General features: G+C 35.5%; 1 protein-coding gene across 1 annotated transcript; it reads right to left on the bottom strand.

Moving 5' to 3' along the window:
* Positions 1-16,437: 16,437 nt before the first annotated feature.
* On the bottom strand, positions 16,438-17,790 carry LOC130855650 (protein BTG3-like). The gene has a single exon (XM_057739520.1). The coding sequence runs from the start codon at positions 17,624-17,626 to the stop codon at positions 16,868-16,870; it is 759 nt and encodes a 252-aa protein (XP_057595503.1). The 5' UTR covers positions 17,627-17,790; the 3' UTR covers positions 16,438-16,867.
* Between the last annotated feature and the right edge of the window lie 8,045 nt (positions 17,791-25,835).

Genomic DNA, 25,835 nt, shown 5'->3' with positions numbered 1-25,835 from the left:
AATAGATAACCTAGCAGCTTGATCAGAATGTAGTTAAGGATAGAAAAAAAGAGATAAATTTAAAAAAGAAAAGAGAAGCTAAGACACATTAAACGTATAGTGAATAGGTTCAGAGATGTTTAAAAGAAATTCCAGAGAAAGTTAATAAAAGGAATGGCCTATAAAAATATTAAAATAGATAATACATGAAAATTTTCTCAAATTGAAGAAAAACATGAACTCGAATTAAAAGGTTCACACTAACTGCCAAACAATTGAAATAAAAAGCAAATCATGATTGTGATAAGTCAGGGATAAAGAAGAAGTAGTCAAAGCTACAAGAGAGAAGACAGTTTAGCTGTTGTGGTAGGTGGTATTATTTGTTTAGAAATCTTTCCTCCCTATGCTTACCAGGAGGGGCAGTATATACCTCCCTGACCCCTTGATTTTGGCCAGTGGACTATGGGTAGAATTAACAATGTATAAATTCCAAGTCACGTTACTCAGAAGGAATAGGGTATACAGTCTGAAGTTATTCAAAATTACAGTAAATTTAGAAACTATTGTTAAACGTAATTGATTATGAAAATAATTTTTCCCTTAAAAATATGTAATTCTAAGAAGAAAGATGGCAGTGAAGTAGAAGATCGTGGAATGCATGCCTCTCCACAGATGTATCAGGAATACACCAAAAGACACAATAGTTCCCACAGAGAATCAACTTAACACCAGCAAATGACCTTAGACACCAGAAAGAACTGCAAAGATCCCGATATAAGTGGGTGGGACAGAGGGAAAAAAAAAAGGAGAAAGAGGAGGAGAAGAAAGGAAAGGGACGGGTCCCCCACCCTGGGGCAGGGGGATATGAAACAGAGGGGAGATTGCCGGATTTGGGAAAATGTCCCTTATCTTATGGGGAAACCCCTTCTCCAATGGGGAATTTCCCTGAGTCAGAAGGGAGGCTTTTGGGACTGTTCAAAGAGGATAAAGCAGCTGAGTTGTGGCAGACGGGAAAGAGTGAGTAACACATGGAGGGTCTGTACCACGGCTCAGTGTGTCTGGAATGAGACGTTGGTTCACAACTGAACAGTGTGTCTGGGAGCTGGACTGTGGGAACCAGAGAACTGGTTCAGGGTGAGAAACATTGTTGGCAGTGGGGAGACGGACTGAGAGGACAGGAGGGAAGAAATCCATAGCGGAGAGTGCCTCCTGTGGAAAGCTGGGTGGCCATGGTGGCGACTTGATACTGCTGACTCACAAGCAGTGGGGAGGAGCTGCGGGTGTAGCCTCTCTCTCAGTGCCTGTTAAAGATAAAGGAAGGACCCCTGTGGACCTGGCTAACACACTCAGGGATAACAAAGGCCCCCCCCGGGTGGGGCTGGCCTAGAGTGCCTGCAACCGAGAGCCAAAAGTCCACAGAGTGGCCCAGGTTTGGAGACATTCTGTTTACACCTGAGCTGCCAGTGTCCCTCTGCAACAGGCACTGCCATGGCCGACTGAGCCACCATGACCCAGGCAGGGCACCACTGCTCACTCACTCCCAGGGGAAGGAGCCTCTATTGTACCCTCTCTCTCCCCACACACCAGCGCTTACAGACGAACAATAAGGGAAGCTCTACTGGTCACAGAGTAATACAAAAAACCCAAGATGGGTAGAAGGACACTTAGAGCTGAGACCCCAAGGAAACAGAAATATTATTATTAATTCTATTGATCTGGTCCATTCTGGGGTCAGTTCTAGTTTTTTTTTTTGTTTTTTTGTTTTTATTAATTACAATCTTAATCATAAGGGATCTACACATTTTATGCCATATCTTTTATTCTATTCTTATTTTTAGCCTTTATATATTTCTGTTTCTAGCTAGGTTTTTTGTAGTGCTTATTGTATCTCTCCTACCTTCTTTTCATCTCTATCTTTTATACATTTCTACTTTTTCTTTTTCTTTTCATATTTCCAGTCACACTATGCACTTCTGTTGCCCTGTCTTCTATCCTTTTTAGTTTATTTTATCTTAATGTACTTATAAGCAATATTATCAGTCTTTTCTGTTTCCCTGCTTTATTCTCCAGATGACACACTGCTTTTGTTTTTATTATTAGGTTATGTCTTTATCTGAGTTCTAAGTATAATTGTCTGATTTCGTTCTGAGAATCTTCAGTCTGTCTGGTGGTACTCTTGCTCTTTATTATATTTGATCCTAGCTTTCAAAATCTCCCTGGATTTGTGTTTGTGTGCCTGTGGTTTTTTTTTTTTCTTTTCTTTTTTTGTATTTCTGTTTATTTTCTCTTTGATTGTCTGATGGCATTCTGGGGTTCTTCTGTCAGGTCTTTCTAGTGCCTTATGTTCTATTGGATTCAGTATTTGTGTGTCTTCTACATGTATGTGTTTCCTTGACTTAGTATTTGTTTGACTCAACACTCTGCCATTAGTCTGGGGCTTGGACAATCTTCTTTAAACCCCTTTATTGCTGGGACAAGCAACCTCTGAAGTCTGGAATATTCCATCAAAAGTCAAGTAGGAGGCTGTGGGGAGGGAGCACTGAATCCAGGATGCTAGACTACTAGGGAGTCCTCAGACACAGGGAAGATTAACTGCAGAGAACTCTCACAGAGCCCTATATCAAAGTATAAGACTCGTCTCCATCCAACTGTCTGCAACTGCCAGTGCTGGACACCTCACACCAAACTACAAACAAGACAGGAACACAAACCCACCCATCAGCACACAGACTACCTAAAGCCATATTAACCTCACAGATACCCTAAAACACACCTCCTGACACAGCCCTACTCAACAGAGAAAAAAGACACAGAGCCACACACCAGAAAGCAGACACCAGACCCTCCCACCAGGAAGCCTACTCAAGACACTGGACAAACCTCACCACAGAGGGCAGAGGGCCGAAACAAGAGGACTGACTACCTGGCAGCATAGGGAAAGGGGACAGCAAATCCTATACATTAGACAAAATGAGAAAACACAGAAATACCATGCAGGCAAAGGAGCAGGGGAAAAACCCACAAGACCAAATCAATGAAGAGGAAATAGGAAAATTGCCTGAAAAAGAATTCAGAGTAATGATAGTAAAGATGATCCAAAATCTCAATAACAAAATACAGAAAATACAAGAAACAGTTAATAAGGACTCAGAAGAACTAAAGAGCAAACAAACAGTAATGGACAACAAAATAACCAAAATTAAAGCTACTCTAGATGGTATAAACATCAGAATAACTGAGGCAGAAGAACGAATAAGTGAGTTGGAACATAGAATGGGGGAAATAACTGCCCAGAGCAGATAAGAGAAAAAAGAATAAAAAGAATGGAAGACAGTCTCAGAGACCTTGGTGACAACATTAAGTGCACCAATATTTGAATCATAGGCATCCCAGAAGAAGAAGAAAAATAGAAAGGTTCTGAGAAAATATTTGAGAAGTTATAGTGGAAAAAGTCCCCAACATGGGAAAGGAAATAATCAAGTCCAAGAAGCACAGAGAGTCCCATACAGAATAAACCCAAGGAGAAATACACCGACACACATGTTAATCAAACTAATGAAAACTAAACACAAAGAAAAACATTAAAAGCAGCAAGAGAAAAGTAACAAATAATATAAAAGAGAAAACCCATAAGGATAACAGCTGATCTTTCTGCAGAAACTCTGCATGCTAGAAGGGAATGGCAGGATATACTGAAAGTCCTGAAAGAGAAAAACCTACAGCAAGAATACTCTACCCAGCAAGAATCTCATTCAGATTTGACAGAGAAATCAAAAGCTTTACAGACAAGGAAAAGTTTAGAGAATTCAGCATCACCAAACCGGTCTTACAACAATTGCTACAGGAACTTTTCTAAGTAGGAAACACAAGAGAAGGAAAAGACCTACAAAAACAAACTGAAAACAATTAAGAAAATGGTCATAGGAACACACATGTCAATAATCACCTTAATGTAAATGGATTAAAATCATCCAACCAAAAGACACAGACTGGCTGAATGGATACAAAAACAAGACCCTTCTATATGCTGCCTGCAAGAAACCCATTTCAGACCAAGGGACACATGTAGACTGAAAGTAAAGGGATGGAAAAAGATATTCCATGCAAATGGAAGTCAAAAGAAAGCTGGAGTAGCAATACTCATATCAGACATATTAGACATTAAAGTAAAGACTATTACAAGAGACAAGGATGGGCACTACATAATGATCAAGGGATCCATCCAAGAAGAACATATAACAATTGGAAATATCTATGCACCCAACATAGGAGCACCTCAATACATAAGGCAAATGCTTGAAGCCATAAAAGGGGAAATCGACAGTAACACAATAATAGTAGGAGACTTTAATATGCCACTTACATCAATGGACAGATCATCCAAACAGAAAATAAATAAGGACACACAAGCTTTAAATGACACATTAGACCATCTCGACTTCATTGATATTTATAGGACATTCCATCCAAAAACAACAGAATACACTTTCTTCTCAAGTGCACATGGAACATTTTCCAGGATAGATCACATCTTGGGTCACAAATCAAGCCTCAGTAAATTCAAGAAAATTGAAATCGTATCAAGCATCTTCTCTGACCACAATGTCATTAGACTAGATATCAATTACCTGAAAAGAACTGTAACAAATACAAACACATGGAGGCTGAACAATATGCTATTAAACAACCAAGAAATCACTAAAGAAATCAAAGAGGAAATCAAAAAATATCTAGAAACAAATGACAATGAAAACACAACAACCCAAAACCTATGGGACACAGCAAAAGCAGTTCTAAGAGGGAAACTTATAGCAATACAGTCCTACCTCAAAAACAGGAAAAATATCGAATAAACAACCAAACCTTACACCTAAAACTTTTAGAGAAATATGAACAAAAAAAACCCAAAGTGAGCAGAAGGAAAGAAATCATAAAGATCATATCAGAAATAAATGAAAAAGAAATGAAGGAAACAATAGCAAAGATCAATGAAACAAAAAGCTGGTTCTTTGAGAAGATAAACCAAATTGAAACAAAGGGAGTTCAACTCGAGGATGGAAGATGCCTTAGAGGACTGGGACGGGGAGGGAGGGGGTACTCGAGGGAGGGTGGGGTGGGAGTTGAGGGAGGGTGGGAATATGGGGATATATGTAGAAAAACAGATGATTGAACATGGTGTACCCCCCAAAAAATAATAAATAAAAAAAAAAAACAACCAAATTGATAAAGCATTAGCCAGACTCATCAGGAAAAAAAGGGAGAAGACACAAATCAACAGAATTAGAATTGAAAAAGGAGAAGTAACAACAGACGCTACAGAAATACAAAAGATCATGAGAGACTACTGCCAGCAACTATATGCCAATAAATTGGATAACCAGGAAGAAATGGATACATTCTTAGAAAAGTACAATCTTCCAAGACTGAACCAGGAAGAAATAGAAAACATGAACAGACTAATCACAAGACTAATCACATTGAGACTGTGATTAAAAATCTCCCAACAAACAAAAGCCCAGGACCAGATGGCTTCACAGGCGAATTCTATCAAACATTTGGAGAAGAGCTAACACCTATCCTTCTTAAACTCTTCCAAAATACAGCAGAAGGAGAAACATTCCCAAACTCATTCTATGAGGCCAGCATCACCCTGATACCAAAACCAGGCAAAGTTGTCACAAGAAAAGAAAATTACAGGCCAATGATGAATATAGGTGCAAAAATCCTCAACAAAATACTAGCTAACAGAATCCAACAGCATATTCAAAGGATCATACACCATAATCAAGTGAGGTTTATCCCTGGGATGCAAGGATTCTTCAATATACACAAATCAATCAATGTGATATATCATATCAACAAATTTAAGGATAAAAACCATATGATCATCTTAATATATGCAGGAAAAGCTTTTGACAAAATTCAACATCCGTTTATGATAAAAACTCTCCAGTAAATGGGCAGAGAAGGAAATTACCTCAACATAATAAAAGCCATATATGAGAAACCAAAAGCCAGCATTTTTCTAAATGGTGAAAAACTGAAAGCATTCCCTCCAAAAACAGAAACAAGACAAGGGTGCCCAGTCTCACCATTATTATTCAACATAGTTTTGGAAGTTTTAGCCACAGCAATCAGAGAAGAAAATGAAATAAAAGGAATCCAAATTGGAAAAGAAGAAGTAAAATTGTCACTCTTTGCAAATGACATGATATTATACATAGAAAATCCTAAAGACTCTACCAGAAAACTGCTAGCACGAATTGATGAGTTTAGTTAGGCAGCAGGATATAAAATTAATGGACAGAAATCTCTTGCATTCCTATACACTAACAACGAAAAAGCAGAAAGAGAAATTAAGGAAACTCTCCCATTCACCATTACAACAAAAAGAATAAAATACCTAGGAATAAACTTGCCTAAGGAGGCAAAAGATCTGTATGCAGAAAACTGTAAGACACTGATGAAAGAGATTAAAGATGATACAAACAGATGGAGAGACATACCACGTCCTTGGATAGGAAGACTCAACACAGTGAAAATGACTGTACTACCCAAAGCAATTTACAGATTCAATGCAATCCTGATCAAATTACCAGTGGCATTTTTCACAGAACTAGAACAAGAAATTTTATGATTTGTATGGAAACGCAAAAGACCCCAAATAGCCAAAGCAATCTTGAGAGGGAAAGATGGAGTTGGTGGAATTAGGCTTCCTGACTTCAAACTATACTACAAGGCCACAGTGATCAAGACAGTGTGGTACTGGCACAAAAACAGAAAGGAAGATCAATGGAACAGAATAGAGAATGCAGAGGTAAACTCAAGCACATATGGGCACCTTATCTTTGACAAAGGAGACAAGAATATACAATGGAAAAAAGACAGCCTCTTCAGTAAGTGGTGCTGGGAAAATTGGACAGCAACATGTCAAAGAATGAAATTAGAACACTTCCTAACACCATACACAAAAATAAACTCCAAATGGATTAAAGACCTACATGTAAGGCCAGACACTATAAAACTCCTAGAAGAAAACATAGGCAGAACACTCTGTGACATCCATGAAAGCAAGATCCTTTATGACCCACCTCTTAGAATAAAGGAAATAAAATCAAGAATAAACAAATGGGACCTCATGAAACTTAAAAGCTTTTGCATGGCAAAAGAAACCATAAACAAGACAAGAAGACAACCCTCAGAATGGGAAAAAAGAGTTGCCAACGAAACAACAGACAAAGGATTAATCTCCAAAATATACAAGCAGCTCATGCAGCTTAATACCAAAAAAGCAAATAACCCAATCCACAAATGGGCAGAAGACCTCAACAGACATTTCTCCAAAGAAGACATACAGATGGCCAACAAACACATGAAAAGATGCTCAACATCACTCATCATTAGAGAAATGCAAGTCAAAGCCACAATAAGATATCACCTCACACCGGTCAGAATGGCCATCATCAAAAAATCCAGAAACAACAAATGTTGGAGAGGGTGTGGAGAAAAGGGAACTCTCCTGCACTGTTGGTGGGAATGTAAATTGATACAGTCACTATGGAAAACAATTTGGAGGTTCCTTCAAAAACTACAAATAGAACTACCATATGATCCAGTAATCCCACTCCTGGGCATATACCCAGAGAAAACCATAATCCCAAAAGAAACATGTGCCATAATGTTTATTGCAGCACTATTTCCAATTGCCAGGACATGGAAGCAACCTAAATGCCCATCAAGAGATGAATGGGTAAAGAAGATGTGGCATATATATACAATGGAATATTACTCAGCTATAAAAAGGAATGAAATGGAGCTGTATGTAATGAGATGAATAGACCTAGAGTCTTTCATACAGTGTGATGTAAACCAGAAAGAGTAAAACAAATATTATATGCTCACTCATACATATGGAATCTAAAAAAAGAATGGTACTGATGAACCAGTGACAGGGCAAGCATAAGGATGCAGATGCAGAGAATGGCCTGGAGGACATAGGGTTGGGTGGGTAGCGGGGCGAAGGGGAAGCTGGGATGAAGTGAGAGAGTAGCATAGACATATATACACTACAAACTGTAAAATAGATAGCTAGTGGGAAGTTGCTGTATAACAAAGAGAGATCAACTCGATGATGGGTGATGCCTTAAAGGGCCAGGACAGGGAGAGCAGGAGGGAGTCGTGGGAAGGAGGGGATATGTGGATATATGTATAAATGCAGCTGATTCACTTTGGTGTACATCAAAATCTGGTACAAGATTGTAAAGCAATTATATTCCAGTGAAGAGCTTAAAAAAAAAAATAGTTCCAAATGATAAGAAAGAAAATGTGTGTATTAGTATGTGCATGTTTAAGAATGCGATTAGTATATAAGATTTTTATACACACACATATCTATATACAGTTGCCTGGCCCACCATATCTGCAGGTTCTGCATCCTCTGATTCGAGCAACCTTAGATCAAAAATAGTAACCCCCCCCGCCAAAAAAAAATTCAGAAAGTTCCAAAAGGCAAAGCTTGAATTTGCCATGCACTGGCAACTGTTTACATAACATTTACATTTTATTTACAACTATTTACATAGTATTTACATGTATGAGTAGTATAAGTAATCTAGAGATTATTTAAAGTGTACTGGAGTCTGTTAGGATATATGAAAATACTTTATCACTTTATATGAGACTTGAGCATCTGAGAATTTTCACATCTGAAGTGGTCCCAGATCTAATCCCCAGCAGTACCAAGAAACGACTGTGTATGTATGTGTATGTATATATACACTCATAAATTATATACATTTATAATTTATTTGCTTGTGTGTAATTTTTAGCTTCTAAACTATAAGAGCATAAAAAAGGTGAGGGGGATGACTAAAAGCATATAAAATGGGAAAGGACTGTGGAAATAAATCTGTTTATCAATTTCAATAAATATAAATGGAAGTATACCTGCTACAAAAGAAAAATCTATTGTAATATCAAAAAAAAATCAAAATAAAAAGATTGTCACGTATTACTGACAAGAAATACACCTAAGCCAGGTGATTCAAAACTGCTGAAAATAGAGATGTAAAAAGATATAACAAAATTCTAACCCAAGTAAAGTGAATAGAGCAATATTAATATCAGACAAAACCAAATTTAGGGAAAAAAGACTAATAGGCATATCTAGGGATAGTAGATACTTATAAATATGAATAAACTTCTTGCAAAATAGGGAAATCATTTACTTTTTGCATGTTACAATCTGACTTCAAATTATTTAATGCAAAAATGGATAAAGTTTCACGGGGAAATTGACAAACAATAATTATAGTATGGATTTTAAGATATGCTTTAAAAACCAATAGATTTAACTGATAAAAATTTAGTAAGTCTATAGAAGATTTGAACAATAAAATTAGTAATGAAATATATATTGTGATATATATAATATATTACTTTTTGAAACTAAAATGGACTTGAGAATGACCCTGTATAAGGCCATGAACTCAAAAAATTCCAAAGAGCGCATAACATACAACTACTTTCTCCAATCACAATTGAATTAAATCAGAAGTTAACATACAAAATGGCCAGTTTCCTTACTCAGTGCCTCTAGAAAAGAAGGAAATAAAATTCAATAATTTATGGATTAAAATATTTCACTGGAAATTGGAAAATACTAAGAACTAAGAGAAATTTAAAATATTCTATAGAATATGGGGTGCACATGTGGACCAGAGATTTTATTTGTGCCCTAACTCCACATCTTAGAAAAATATTATAACTTTGTTACATTAGTTAAAAAATTAAGAAAATTGGAAAATAACTCATTTTAGCATTCAAGAACTAGAATCAACTCAATAATTAGAACACAGAAAATAATAAAAACAAAAGTATAAATTATTGAAATAGAAGCTATAACCAACAATAATAGAACCAATAGAAATGTTTAAAGAAAAAAATCCTCTTTTGGAAAGATTAACAAAATAGAAAAAACTGTAGTAAGATTAACATGAAAAAATAAAAGATACAACTATAGAGTGCATATTTTAAGACATAAGATACATTTTTAAAATCAAGACAATTGCACCAATAAATTAGCAAATTAATGTTAAATAATCTTCTTAAAAATTAAAAAATTGAATAAAGAAAAATTGTTAGTCAAAAATTATTTATTTTAAAATTGTTTTAAATTGTTTCAGAACTGTTTTCTCAAACTTAAAAGGAGCAGACAATCCCCACATTATAAAATGTGCTTCCAAGAAAGAAAAAGAGAAAATGCTGTCAAATTATTTTTATGTAGCCTTAACAAGCAACTTAGACTAGGACAACATAAAAGAAAAGCCAGTTCATTCTTCTTACTGAACACATATGCAGAACTACATAATAACCCATAGTGTACAATTCAGATTTTTACAAGCTAGCAGCTGGATAAGATAAATGTTTGAAAAAGGTTGGGTGGGGATAAGAAAGATAGTGTAGAGACCATGGCAAATAGGCACACATAAACATGTCCTTGTGAACTTGTGAGAATACACTTAGTTTTGTCAGATCGGCCAATTTTTTAAAGAAGAACCCTAAATCTACATAAGTTTAATCTCCTGATTTTTAAATGTTGACAACCTATTCAATTTTTGTTTCCCAACTTTTTGTGAGCCAACTGCACATGCCCATAGGAAGGATTTGGTTGGAGGACCAGGAACAGCTCTGGTTGACTGTTTCCCAGCTTAGCTATGAGGGCCGACAGTGAAGTTGGGGGAAAGAGTAGATCCATTCATTCTTCCTGACCTCTTAGTGCTCAGATGACCACCACAGCCTCCTGCTGTGCCCAGAGCCAAGTTTCTGACTGGGATCTGGGGGTGCTACGATTGGATCAGCACTGGTGCTTGGCCAACTTGCCACTGGACTGTTGGGTTATCTTGGGTGGCCCAATCACTATTCTTCACATTTTGCTATTTCTGCTCAAATATGCCTATCAATTTTTAAGCGCAGTCTTAAATAGTCTTACCAACATCTTAGAGAGTCTCTTCCCTGCCTTGCTTTCTTTAAAGGTTTGATAGGAGTGCAGCTGTTTTTTTTCTTTGGAGTAGGTATGGTCTGTCACTGATACTGTGAAATTATTCTGTGAGCTTTAAAGTAAAAACTAATGTTTGCAAACATCTTCCCTCAAATAAAGATGGTCATTCCAAGAGAATACATAGCCAAAGCATTCCCTGTAAATTGCCTTCATCAGAAATATCTGGCATTACTAAGGGCTGTGATGCCGATGCTGTAGTCGACAGAACATGTGGAACTGATAATCTTTCTTGTGTTCGGTGATTGTTGACCCATTGTTGGTCTGTTGCTACATGACCCCATGTTGTAGTTTTATGTAAAAGATTTTGGTGAATTATTCTTTTTCTTTTTGTTATTTCTAGGAAGTTGCAATATTGACATGTAAGATTTTTTGGTACATTTGGAGTTGTGCCAATGACACAATATAAAGATCACGATCAGAAACAACTCAGATATATTCTGTAATAATGCAAGGGGCTTCTCAGAACTGGCCTGCAGCTTGCCAAGAAACAGCAGCCTTTTATATGGCAGGAAGTCAGGTTACTTTTAAGGCAAACCTCTTGTTACAAATTTCCTTAATCAGATTATATCTGTACACAGAAAGGACAGAGGAAAACTGAGGCATGTAGCTTAATATTTTTAGTTTTAAACTTGTTTTTGGCTGGTAGTATTAAGATAATTGATGCCAGGGTGATATTCAAAGGCCTCAGTTTTCTAATTTGTTCTCTCATTTCTGCATTTTAGTTTGACCATTGTGATATACTCTGTATCAGGAAATAGGATGGAAAGTACAGTCCTTATTCTAGTCATATTGTGGGAAATCTAGGGGATTCTTAGGCTGGGTACATGCACTTTTTAAAAGCTATAAAAAGGAAGGACTTTTAAAAAATTATGATTTTCTGTCCAATACTTCCTCTCAGGTTTGATACTGCCTTCATTATACTGCCTGCAGAATAAGACCTATAAGAACTATGAACATTAATATGTAGCAATTAACTTGAGCAAGTATATTCTCTCTTTTATTTAGCATTCACAACCAAAACAGGGCTATTTTTGATGACTACAATCAACTGCCTTCATGCCTAAGTCTAAGCTTCCTAAATCAGAAAGTGCCAGAAATTACACTTTGAACCTCCAAATAGTGTGAGTTGAACAGAAGTGTATTTTTGGATACCAAATGTGCTCTCATATCCTTCCAACTCTGCAAAATCAAACAAGCAGGAATTTCATTATCTGGGCGTTCAGGCTTTATCCCTCACAACTGGCCCTGTCTTCCTGTGACCCTGTTCCCCTGCATCAGACAGAGCCATAACTGTATCTCAGTGTTCATTTCCATCCTACCACAACCCCTCCCTCCACCTCCTCCCCTTCCCTCTCCCCCTCCAGCAGGGAAATGCTTCAACAGAAGGGAGAGAAAACTCAAAGAATCCCCCTTTACTAACTAGAACTAAGATGAATTGTGTCAGAGTTCAGAGCCCCGTTGTTGCTTTGGCATGAAATCACACTGCCCTTGGTTTCTGCCAAGGCGGGTGTCAGCTGGTAAATTAGAACACTGGCAGACAGGACTGAGATAAGCAAAAAATACAATGACAGCTGCTACACAGAACTATTCTTTCTGGCCTAGTGAATACAAAAATACATTGTGTAAATAAAGACAGACAGCTTCATTATACAATTGTCTGCTACTGTGTCACTGCTAAAGAACAAGTATTGATTCTGGAAAATATATCCAGACTCTTCAAGCTAATATGGTCTTACTCTTGGCATGCAGGGGGCATTAAGGAAAGTAATCATCTAATCTAACTTCTTAATTTTAGAACTGAACCAATAATGCAAATTTAGTACAATGTCTCATTACTTTAGGTGTTTGAAATTTAACTTTTTAAAAAAAGCCTCTTTTGCATTCGTCCTCAATTTTTTATATGAAAATATATATTTTTAAAGTAAAATTCTAGGGCTTTGACTAGGTTTTTATGAATTATAAAGTATAAGTGTGTGTGTATTATTCTGCTCAGGTTGCCACAACAAAATACCATAAACCAGATACCAAATACCAAGAACAAAATACCATAAAATACTGGTGGCTTAGACAAGAGGTTTCCCTGTGCTGTACAATACATCCTTGTTGCTTATTTATTTTATACATAGTAGTTTGTATCTCTTAATCCCATACCCCTATCTTGCCCCCTCAATCCTCTCTCCATTGGTATTCACTAGTTTTTTTCTAGATCTGTGTCTGTTTCTGTTTTGTTATATACATTCATTTGTTTTATTTTTTAGATTCCACATGTAAGTGATAACATGAAGTGTTTATGTATACTTTCTCTGCTTGACTTATTTCACTAACCATGATACTCTAGGTCCATACAAACTGTTGGAAATGGCAGGATTTCATTCTTTTCTATAACTGAGTAATATTCCATTATATATATATATATGTATATACCAATTTTTTTTTAATCCATTCATCTGTTGATGAACACTTAAGCTTCTTCCATATATTGGCTACTGTAGATAATGCTACTATGAATATTGTGGTGCATGTATCTTTTCAAATTAGTATTTTCATTTTCTTTGAATATATACCCATCAATGGAATTACTGGATCATATGTTACTTCTATTTTTAGTTTTTGAGGAAACTTTATACTGTTTTCCATACCGGGTGAACCAGTTTACATTCCCACCAAAAGTTTACGAGGATGCCCTTTTCTCCACATTCTCACGAACATTTATTACTTGTAGACTTCTTACTGTTAGCCATTCTGACAGGTGTAAAGTGATATCTTGTTGTGGTTTTGACTTGCATTTCTCTAATAATTAATGATGGTGATGTTGAGCATTTTTTCATGTGCCTCTTAGCCATCCATATGTCTTCTTTGCAAAAATGTTTATTCAAGTCTTTTGCCCATTTTTAAATTGGGTTGTTTGTTTTTGTTTTTTTAATATTGAGTTGTATGAGCTGTTTGTATATTTTGGATATTAATCTTTTTTCATCATATCATTTACAAATATTTTTCTCCCATTCAGTAGGTCATTTTTTTTTTTTTTTTTTGGTTTCCCTTGTAGTACAAAAGCGTTTTAGTTTAATTAGGCCCCATTTGTTTATTATTACTTTTATTTACTTTGCCTTAGGAAACAGATCCAAAAAAACATTGCTACAATTTATGTCAAAGAGTGTTCTGCCTATGTTCTTTTCTAGGAGTTTTATGTATTCAGATCTTACATTTAAGCCTTTAATCCATTTTGACTTTATTTTTTGTATATGGTGTGAGGAAATATTTTAATCTCATTTTTTAAATGTAGCTGTTCATATTTCCCAGCACGTTGTATATTCTTGCCTCATTTGTCATAGATTGATTGATCAAAGTCATGTGGATTTACTTCTGGACTCTATTCCCTTAAACTACATATGTATGTTTTTGTGCTAGTATCATATTGTTTTGATTACTGTAGCTTTGTGGTATAGTCTGAAGTAAGGAACATTATACCTCCAGCTTTGCTCTTTTTTCTCAAGATTGCTGTGGCAATTTGGCATCTTTTGTGGTTCCATATAAACTTTAGAGTTATTTGTTTAGTTTTGTGAAAAATGTCACGAGTGTTTTGATAGGGATTACATTAACTCTCTAGATTGCTTTGGGTAGAATGGTTATTTTAACAACATTAATTTTTTCTAATCCAAGAACACAGGATGTCTTTCTGTTTCTTTGTATCATCTTCAATTTCCTTCATCGGTGTTTTAGAGTTTTCAGAGTATAGGTCTTTCACCTCATTGGTTAAGTTTATTCCTAGGTATTTAATTCTTTTTGATGTGATTTTAAATTGGACTTTTTTTTGCTTTCTCTTTCTTATAGTTCATTATTAGTGTATAGAAAAGCAACAAATTTCTGTATATTAATCTTGTATCCTGTAAATTTACTGAATTCATTTATTAGTTCTAATAGCTTTTTGATGGGGACTTTTGGGTTTTCTGTATATAGTATGTCATCTGCTCAGTGGCCATCACCACCCTTTTGGGGGTGAGGCTGGATCCTAAGTTGATGGAGCAGAATCCCTGATGGTTGGGTCATGGCTGGCTCTGTCCCCTTTAAGTGTGTTCTCTCCCTTCTCCCAGCACTGGTACCCTTGCCCCAGGGGGGAGCAGTGCTGGAGTAAAAGGGGCCTATGTGGGCTCTCAGCTCATGACGAGATGCAGGGTGTGGAGGGCTGACCACAGACAGAGGCAGTCCCTGTTGCATTTAGGTCTCCTTTGTCCCTCACAGCTGATTACTCCCCATAGCCTCTTACATCCCCAGCTGTTGTGGAACCACTCTGGAAAGCAGGTAGGGCCCGTGTGGGCTCTCTGGAGCATGGGCTGTAGCAGTCCAGCCTTGTGATATCTTTTTTTTATCCTAAATAAAGAAATGTGTTCACATTTAGAAGCAAAGATCCAATATTATTAATGCTTAGTGAACTGCTATTTTCTATGTGATCAATGCTTGATGTTATACAGTCATTCATGAGTAAAGGAGTCATTCAGCATGCAATATAGACCAATGTATTTCAAATGCAGAGATTACAAAAGAAATTCCTTGATAAAGTTTCAAATTCTGTCGACATTAACCTTCAGGAGCTACCTCTGACTGAGGTTTTGGCATGATATCAAAGGTGAATATACACAATATATAAAAAGGCTACTGACATATCCCTTATCCATCTGCATGTCAGTGTGACTGGGTTTTTTTTGTATACTTTTACCAAAACTATATATTTTGACAGATTGAGCAGAAGATGATCTGAGAATCCAGCTGTCTTCTATTAAGTGAAATATTAGACAGAGTTGGCAAATATGTAAAACAATTTTACTCTTCCTAGTAATTTGTTTTGAAAAGAAAGGTTTTTTTTTGGTAAAAAATGTGTTATCTATGTTAGCGTGTAATGTGCTCATTATTATTGACTTAAACAAATCATTAAATAACATTTTATAAAATTTTCAGTTTTATGAGAAATCTTGGGAGAGATAGCTCACATAAACCAAACATCTTTGGAATACTCAGTATTTTTAACAATGTCAAGCATCCTGAGATCAAAACAGTGTGAGAACCACTGGTATAGTAGAAAAATAAGAGCATTTGCAAAACTTTTTTTTTTAAAAAAAAGGAAAACAAAAAAACTTCTGCTGGTTATTTTGTGAGTTGGGGCAAGTTCCATAATCCGAGCTATAGTTACATTATTTATAAAATAGAGATAATAAGGCCTACTTCGCATTGTTTTTGTAAGGATTTATTTTAATGGCATCATGAACATGAAAGCACTTTATAAACTGGAAAGTACTAACCATTTTCAGTTGTGTGTTGATGTTTGTGTCTAGCATAGACTTAGGGGACTGGCAAGATACTGAAAGTTCACAGAATTTCCCATTACCTTTTTTTTTTTTTTGCCTCAAACTACTTTTTATTTGCAACTACATGATTTCACGCAGTTCTTCTAAACAATGACATAAAATAGATTTCCTTGTGTATAAATAACTTACATACTCTCCATAAAGTAAATGCTCAAAGGTGCCAGAACAGATCGTCCACTCCTACAGTGTTCTCATATCCAACAGAGTTGATGCACAATATATAAATACTCAAGTCCAATATTAAAAACTCAGGCACTTGACTAACTTTAATAAAGTTTCTCAAACTATATCAATATATCTAAAGTGCATATATATATTTTTAAGAAAGATTATTCTCAATAACTTCTCTATAAAAATAAGTTTGATAGTTTAGCCCATCTAACTTTACTACTTTTGAGTATGAACTTTTAATATGTAGTCAGGCTTATTCTACCTTCTCTCAACATGACACCAACAGAATCAAAAGCAGCTAGTGAGGTGCTAACATGTGAGGATTAATCCAGTGATTCCGGTCACAATGCATTCCAGGAGGAGGTACCCATGTTACTGGAATTGGGCGATATGGTTTATTCTTCCTTCCCTGATTTGGATAACCAAATGGAACAGGAGGAGGGTAGTGACTTTGATGACCATTCCCTCGGTACATTCCTGGCTTTTTTCTGGGCAAAGGATGCCACATTGGAAGAGGCAGGAACATCAGTTCTGAAATCTGGTACATGGGGCTGGGGGTCGCAGCCACTGAATTGGGTTTCACTTCTACTTCCTTACTTGCTTCTTCATCTGAAGAAGAGGATCCTGAATGATAATCAGAGGTAACCTTATCAAGGGCCCTGGTAACTTTCTTGGAAATCTCATCCTTGTTTTCATCCTCATTTTCAAAGCTGGCTACAATGAATGCATTGTTTTTCTCTCCATACCGACAGCACACCTCACATGGGTCCACCCATAGAGTGAGTTCCTTTGGCAGGCCCAGGTCACTGTATAAGATGCAGCTGTTCTCACAGGCTTTCAGGACATCAGGATCAACTCTCTGAAACTTATTGACACGAATGCATCTGTAGGCTTGTCCTTTTGATGGCTTTTCGGGATACCAGTGATTTTTATATTTTTCTTGAAGTATTAAAGTCAATTTCTCAGCAAACCTCTCGACTGCTTCTTTTTTCAACTTATCATGTTTGCGAACTAGCCTTGTGAAAAAGAAGACTACGGCAGCAATTTCGTTCTTCATCTTTCCCGCCGCCGCCTCCGCTCTGGGGCCACAGATTCGGCGGCCCCGACCGTCTCCGGGCCGGGAACCGAGGGCGCCGCCTCAGCGGGCCGGCGCTCGGCAGCAAGGAGCGCTGCGAGCTTCGTCTGGCGCGTGCGGCTCCCGCGTCGTCTGGCGGCCGAGCGCGCGCTCCCATTACCTCTTTATTCTTGATTTGCTGCTCTTAATTCTGCTCATCAACAACAGAACAAAGATGATAAATGTCATCCTTTTCTTCAAGGCTCTCTACAATACAGCTCCAATTTACCTGCCCCCAGTCACCTTCCACAAGTGCTGTATGTGACCAGGAGAAGCTCTGGCCAGAGGAGCTCTACTTGCAGGTCCCGCATTGTGCTTTCTGCTCTGCTGTTGTCTCTGCCTGGGATGGTACAGAGAACTCCTCCATCATCATCAAAAATCCTTATGAAGCCAATCCTGCCATTCCCCTCCTCTCCCAAATTTGGAAATGTTTTCCCTTTTCTGGCTCTGCATATTAATTTAATATGCTTCATTTAAGCACATGTAAAGTGTGCTTCTCCTGGTTCATTTGTCTGTGCAGTTATTTAAGCTCGGGCCACTTCTCTTGGACCATGATTCTCATCAAAAGGATTTTGTTAAGCTCACCTCTTTTATTCTCTGTAAGGAGTATTGCTTAGAGGGAGTATTTAATAAATTTTCATTGAGTAGAATTGAACTAATAAATATGCCAAAGCCTATTTTATATGGTGTGAATAATTTGTTTATATGGGACAAGATGGCATATGAGGCTCAAATTCTTGTGAAGTCTGAAAACAATTCTCTGAGCACATATTGTAGGGGAAACATCAAAAGGTTATTTGTGATTTTCTTATTGAAGCAGGTAAATAATCTTCCCTCTTACATCTTTGTCATAACTTCCTGTCACTGATGATACATGTGATGCCCAGCCTTGTAGCACATGTATAAATTTCCATGGACCAAGTCAATGAGTTCAGTAAATTGAGCTAAAAAAAGTCATTCAAACTGCAGTCCATTGCAGAAATTTTATTTTGCTTTTATTTTCTGTTTTTTACTTTTCAGGAATTTGTTTTCTTCTGAAGAGATTATTGAATTATCTTTTCAGGTCTTGAAGTATCCCTAGCCTTTAATTCATGTTTAAAGATGGCCATATGAATTCCCTGTTCTCCTTGGTAAACTGCAAGATTAGTGTGAAGTAGTGCTGACCAATAGGACTTTTTACAGTAATGGAATCGTTCTCTACTTGTGCTGTCCAGCGCAGAGCCACTAGCTACAAGTGACTTTTGAGCACATGAAATGTGGCTAGTGTAACTGAGAAGCTCAATTTTAATTTATTTTCAGTTTGATTAGTTTAAATTTAAAATAATTAAATAACAGTGACTAGTGCCACTGTATTTGACAGCACAGGTGTAGACTGTGAGTCAAAAACTTTGGCCTGTCTGAGACAGCTGGCCCAAGAAATGGTAAATAGAGGGAAATAAGCTAAAAGTAACTAAAACTACCGTTGTTTTTCTTTAAGAAACACAAAACAGGAAATGTCTTTTATTTTTAAACTGAAGGAGCAGGGAAGAAGAATTTATGATCGGAGACAAACAATAGAGAACATAGAAACATGAAAACAGATAATACAAAATGACCAATACACACTTAAACTAAAAACTGAAGAAAAGGAAAAAGTAGACAGAACACTGGGGATTCTGAGGAGTTAGTTAAACTTTCATCCTACCCTACCTGACTTTTGGATTCTGTCTTCACGTTATTATCACTTCTGATCTTGTCCTTTTCCATTCTTGTCATTCACCTCTCATTGTTCTCTATTTGTTTTCTTTCATCAACCTTAAAGAGAACTGGTGTTCCCTCAGATAATTCTAGAATTTCACTAAGATGAAATGAATTCACTGTGTTGCCACAGTAACGTCCAGAAAAAAATATCCTGAGGGATGCATAAAAGGAAGTCCAGGGCTACTGTGGGTATGGATTTATTCACAAGCATGAAGAAAGGCAGGATCAGAAAAGTAGTCTACTTACTAATTGAGAAAGAGGAAGAGAGAAAAATACTGTTTTAATTCTTATGGGAAATTTGGATAGATATTAGAGAATCTGCTACTTCATCCTTGCCCCCCTCATTTCTTTATTAAGTGATCTATGAAGCTGCAAATTTAAGATGTTAACAATTGGTGAGCACACTTAGAAAAAGTCGTTAGGTTCCATAGGGAAAAGTTGATAGCATGTGCTCCTTATCAATCTCTAGACTCAGTAGTATCGCTTCAGCTGCATGTGCTAAAGCAGGTGGGTGGACCTAATGACCACTTCACCAGTAAGTCAAATCCACAACATTACTGTGAAGACTGATAATGTTCTTAAAGACCACCACGAAAGTTGAGAAAGTGGTAAATTGGAAATACTGTGCCGTGAGCTCAGCTAAACAAACCATACAGTTAAAAACAGAATAAACTTAATTTATGCTCCTTATATCTAAGAATACTCATTCTCAAACCTTTCAACACCCTTAAAACACTTTAAGCAGTAATTATCTATAATATTGCCATCATTTCACTAGTATTTAAAAAAAAAACAGTAAAAGGGAACTTTAAAGTACACTCCATGATACATTAAGTCTAAAAGAAGTAGTATTTCTTAAACGAATGGTCCTAGAACATTGGGAAATCAATTTAGAGGATTGCAATAGCAGTGTTTCTCTCTGTAAACAAAACAGGATGGGATAGACTAGAGTGCATTGCGTGTAGTGAGCGTAAATATTATAGTGTGAAATTTTGTCTCACTTAGATAAATACATGTTTGTTTGTATACTGTTTATGTTGTATAATGTTTTTTGTTGTCAGTTACCTTGACAAAGAGTGTTCTAAGTGAACATTCAATTGTTTTAGTGCTAGTTCCAAACAGGGTTAAACCTCCACACAGAAGCACACATTTTTTTGTTGTTGTTAGCAATGGACAGAAGTTTTTAACATATTCATAGAAATGTCCGGGTTGATATTTTTGGGTTAAAAAGATAGTGAATTTATGAGGGCTTACTGAATTGACAATGTAAATATATGGAAAATCTTGAGTATTTATCATGGGGTTTCTGTGGTTACTTGGTGCTGGGTTCTCTATGGGCTCTTTCCGTCTTGAAATACATGCTATTTGGTTCTGGGAAATTTTCTTGAGTTACTTCTTTGGTAATTTCCTTCCTTCTATTTCTTTTGTTCTCCCTTTCTGGAGCTTTTATTTGGATGTATCCTTAATGACCAATTAACTAATTTCTCATCATTTATTTTCTAGTGAGATTCTGTTGTCTTTTGCTGTACCTCCTGGAAGGTTTCCACATCTTTATCATCTAAACCTTCAGTTGGGTATTTTATTTCTTCTACCACCCTTTTAGTATCCAAGAGCACCTCCCTTCGATGTTTTTACATGTCCCTGTTTAGTGAGCCTATTCCTCTGGACTATAAACTTCACAAGAGTTTCTCAGTTTTTTTCTCCTTCATTAGGTGGGACAGGTAGGCTTCAGCTGACTGGAGCTGGGTATTTCCCTTTCTCCAGGTCAGTTAGGCTCTGATTATACCCCAACAGGTTTGGATCTGGCTAATTAGTTTCTCCTGAGGGCCGACCTTGTTAAGAAGAGAGTGTCGTGGCAAGTTTCAAAATGGTTTCCTTTCCTCTCTCCCTGCTGGAAGCTCTAGGAGATTTTTCTTCATTATTTACTGTTATCGTGTAAGATTGAGCTCCTGGAGGTAAAAGTAAAAAAATTGTGGAAGTTCCCCCAATGAACTGAGTCCCCTGGAGTTTTGAACTCTCAGAGATGTTCATACTCTAGAAATTAGTCAGTCCCAGTTTGTTTTGTCCTACTCCCAGCAGCACCAGTTCCTGGTTTTTGTGGCTGTTTCTGCTCCTGCATCTCTGCTCCGGTAAGCTATAATATGTTCCTTTTTTTTTCTTTTTTAAATAGCATCTTGTTTCATGGTTACAATGTGTTTTCTTCTCTCTAAAATATATATATTCATATATATATATATTTAATATTACTTTATCCTCCTTTCCTAGTCTCTATTTCCTCTATTTCGTTCTTTTTCTGTTTGGGACTATTATTCACATTGAATGCTGTCATGAAATGTCTAAAATTATTTGTAACTGTTGACTCATGATTTTAATTGAATTTTGCAGTCCCCCATTTATTTAGTTTTTTACTTAATCTTACTAATATTTTAGAGTTTTCTCTGTAGAGGTCTTGCATATCTTTCATGAAATTTATTCCTAGATATTTGGTGTTTTTTAATTTGCTTTTGAAAATGGTGTTATTTAAAAAGGTTTTTTCTAATTGCTTGTTGCACATATATAGGAATGTAATATGTGTGTATTGACTTTTCAATAGACTTCATGAATTACCTTTTTAATTCTGTTAATTTATCTGTGTATTCTTTTGTGATTTCTCCCTATGCAATCATGTTGTCTTCTAATAAAAATAGTTTTCACTCTTCTTAGTAATCCTTACACACCTTTCATTTCTTCTTGACTAATTTCACTGGTGAGGACAAGTAGGAAGTGGGAATAGCAGTCTTTGTTGTCTCATTCCGGCTCAAGGGTAAACCATTCCATAGTTCAGTCACAAGTTTGGTATTTAGATTTCTTTCTTTTAAAGATATTTATCAGATTAGGAAAATTTCCCTCTATTACTTGTTTATGGTGCATTAAAAAAGTTATTGGATACTGAATTTTATCACTGGCTTTTCAGCATTGAAGATTATCATATGATTTTTTTATTCTATTAATGTGGCAGATTAAATGGATTGATTTTTCAAGTGTCAAAGTAATTTTTCGTTCTTAAAATAAACCCATTTTGATCTTGATATATTATTCCTACATATTGCTAGACCTGATAATATTTTGTTTATGATTTTCACATATATATTTATGAAAGTGATTTATGTGTTGATCTATAATTTTCCTTTCTTAAAATCTCTTTATTAGATTTTGGTATCGAGTTTTGTCAGTCTCCAAAAAAATTTGTTAAATATTTTCTCTCTTTCTGATCTCTAGAAAAATTTGTGTGAGATTGGTTTTACATCTTTCTTAAATGTTTGGTAGAAATAAATAATAGCATCTGAATCTGGATATTTCTTTCTTGGAAGCTTATTAGTTATAGATTCAATTTTTTAATTGATATAGCACTAGTTAGACATTTTATTCCTTCTCATATTGATATTGATCATTTATGTTTTCCTAGGATAGTGTCCATTTCATTTATTTTTTTAATTTATTGGGGTAAAGTTGTTTATAATATACTCTTACTGATTGCTTAATGATTCTGGGGTCTGTAGTGATTCCCCTCTTTGTATTCCTGATATTAGTTATTTGTGTTTTCTCTCTCTTTTTCTTTATTTTAGTCTCATTTGGGATTTATTAATTTTGTTAATTGTTTCAAGGAACCAACTTTTGGCTTTTTTTCCCTCTAAGATCTATGTTTAATTCTGTTTTATTAATTTCTGCTCTTATTATTATTTCCTTCCACATAGTTTCTTTGGATTTACTTCCTCTTATTTCATTTTGTCTCTCTCTGCCCTAGGGTTAATGAAAACCATCAACATTGGGCATTTTTAAAATGTGTACCTTCTCAAAACAATTAATGGGGTGTATGGAATGGATAATTTAATAATATATTAAAAAGTAATGATTTAAAAAATTATATTATTTCCTGTGAGAAAATTGTAGTTTTTGCAGGTTGAAATTTAAAACAGTCTGATAATATCATGTAATTGAGAAAAATCTATATAGTTGTAAAAGATTTTTATTAAATTAACAGATGTTTCAGAAAAAAAGTTGCCAAAAGTAGTAATATTTCTAAAATTATAAGAAAGAACTAAGTATAGGGATTCTTTGACTTCATAATAAGGTGTTGTACAGAATGGAGAAGACATTATTACTAAAAATTTTTAAAAGCTATATATAAATTTCAAATACATTACAATTATTGGTGTACTTTAAATTTTAAAATAAAGTAGAAAATAACTCAAATTATTAGTATTACTCTCAGAAAAGACAAATTAAGAGACTACTATAATCTCCCATATGTAATTTTAAAAATTTATATACTGTGGATCAGCCTCATAAAAATTCTGAAAGTTGTGAAATGAATTTTTAAAATGTAAATGACTTACACTGAGTTAAAAATGTGCTATTGTCAAATGGAATACTGATTGGTTTGCAAAATTAAGATTTAGTGAAATTTAACAATTATTATAAATTTATGAAAACAGCTTCCATTTTTATCTTTCACTCTTTTTTCCTTATACTTCTGCTTTGATAATCTTTCTTTTAATCTCTCGTTTTGAACATGGAAGAGAGTCTAAATTAGCCTCAATTAAAATATCATTCTTTTAGAGTATCCATAGGAAGTATGCTATGGAAATAAGCTTTCTCATGAATATTTGTGATGAATGAACATTCTCTATCATAGTTTGCACTAATTAGGATATTGTTTTTTACTGCCTTGGTAAAGAATCCTTAAGGGAAAGAAAAAAAAAGGTGGTTACCTGGACTCATAATCTACACATTTATTAGCGACCAGGTATTTAGTATGTGCTGCATAGTGTAACATTACTTACATGCTAAATCTCATTTAATGTTCATAAGTAACTGCATAAAGGAGGCATTATTTGACTCCTTTAACAAATGAGATACCTAAGGACTATAGGAGTTAAGTTTAGCATTTGCCCAAGGTCACTTGAGTAGTACTGAGTTTGACTCCAAGAGGTCTGATTAGTGCTTACTCTTCATGTATTTTAAAAAATGCAGAATAATGAAAATAAACATTACTGTTCTCTATTATTTAAACAAATGTCATCATGGAACTCAATGCTGTCCTTTAGGGGAAAGAGTCTTATAGCTCGTTGATTACCATTTAGAGCTTTCTGATGTTTGAGATGATCTTGAATTTTGAATAGGATATTTTTCTGGACTTTTGAGAGTCAAAGATACCATTGAGAACAAATAGCAAGAAGTTTTTCTTACTCTTTGAATATCCAATTTAGAAAGTATGCTAACTCTGAACAATGTTCTAGTTATTTTACTTGACTCTCAAAGAAGTGATGCACTTATAGGCATCAGCAATAATGATTTCTATTCTTTAAAATACAGTTTCCCTCAAAACCTGGATATTACTGTTGAGATAGATTTTAACATATTTGTAGAACAAATATGCGGATGATACAAATAATTAAAACCACTTCTTTTTAAGTCCAAGGGCACTCTTAATACAAACAAAGCTTTATTTTTAAATACCACACAGACCTTAAGAACTTAGCCTTCTTTTCTCATGGTCATTTCATATTCAAATACTTATTTCTTTCACTCCTGTAGCCACGGCTGCCATGCCCAATTCCTTTCTCTCAGTTGTAAGCTGTTTTTGTTATGTTCAGGGGAAGAATGTTCCCTGGTTAGGTAAGGCTGATGCAAGAAAATCATCATATCCCTCCCAGAAGGGTGTTCCCTCATTGCTTTCAAAAATGCATTTTACCATTAAAAGTTGCTAAAATTGTGGTAACCAGTTTAACCATTTTCAGAATATGGCAAAGAAGGAATGTGGATTTGGTAGAGGATTTTTTTTTTTTTGTAATGCTGAAGTTGTATAATTTCAAACTCTCTCTGAAGAAAGAAAAGGAATTCCCATTTAAAGCATAAAACTAAGTATCTATTAACAAGCACCCCATAGGATTGCTTTTTGCAATCCCTGTGTTTTTTTGTGGCAGTGAGAGATAAAAATTAATGTTCTTGCCTTCTTTTTCTTGTTGTTTATAGCAAAATCTGATGCTGTGTATGCATGGTGTTTTTACTATGCCAGTATTTCAGTCTGTCCATGGAATGAATTTGTTATAAAGCTTATATATCCTCTTCTAACTAAATTGGGTAGAGTAGATGTAATCGTTTCGTGCATTTTATTGCTTTTGCAGTCTTATGTGATCACTCAGTGTGGAATGCAGTTCACATGAGGACTTCATATAGTTTCTTCCAAAATTATTCAATTCGTTTTGCTCTGGATTCACAATGCAGAGGCTATTATTCTTAAATATCTTTACCTCATCTCATTCCCAATCCATCTCCAATTTTATATCCTCTTCAATCTCCTCGTAAAAATAAAACTAAAAGAAAGCAAACAGCTACAGAAGAACATTGCTTGCAAGTGTTTTTTGTTATA

The sequence above is a fragment of the Hippopotamus amphibius genome, chromosome 6 (assembly GCF_030028045.1).
Source record: "Hippopotamus amphibius kiboko isolate mHipAmp2 chromosome 6, mHipAmp2.hap2, whole genome shotgun sequence".
Taxonomy (NCBI): Eukaryota; Metazoa; Chordata; class Mammalia; order Artiodactyla; family Hippopotamidae; genus Hippopotamus; species Hippopotamus amphibius.
This window is presented reverse-complemented; position numbering and strand designations above follow the sequence as displayed.

Excerpts from the sequence above, each read along its gene's own strand:
- LOC130855650 (XM_057739520.1), bottom strand. The coding sequence starts at position 17,626 with ATGAAGAACGAAATTGCTGCCGTAGTCTTCTTTTTCACAAGGCTAGTT.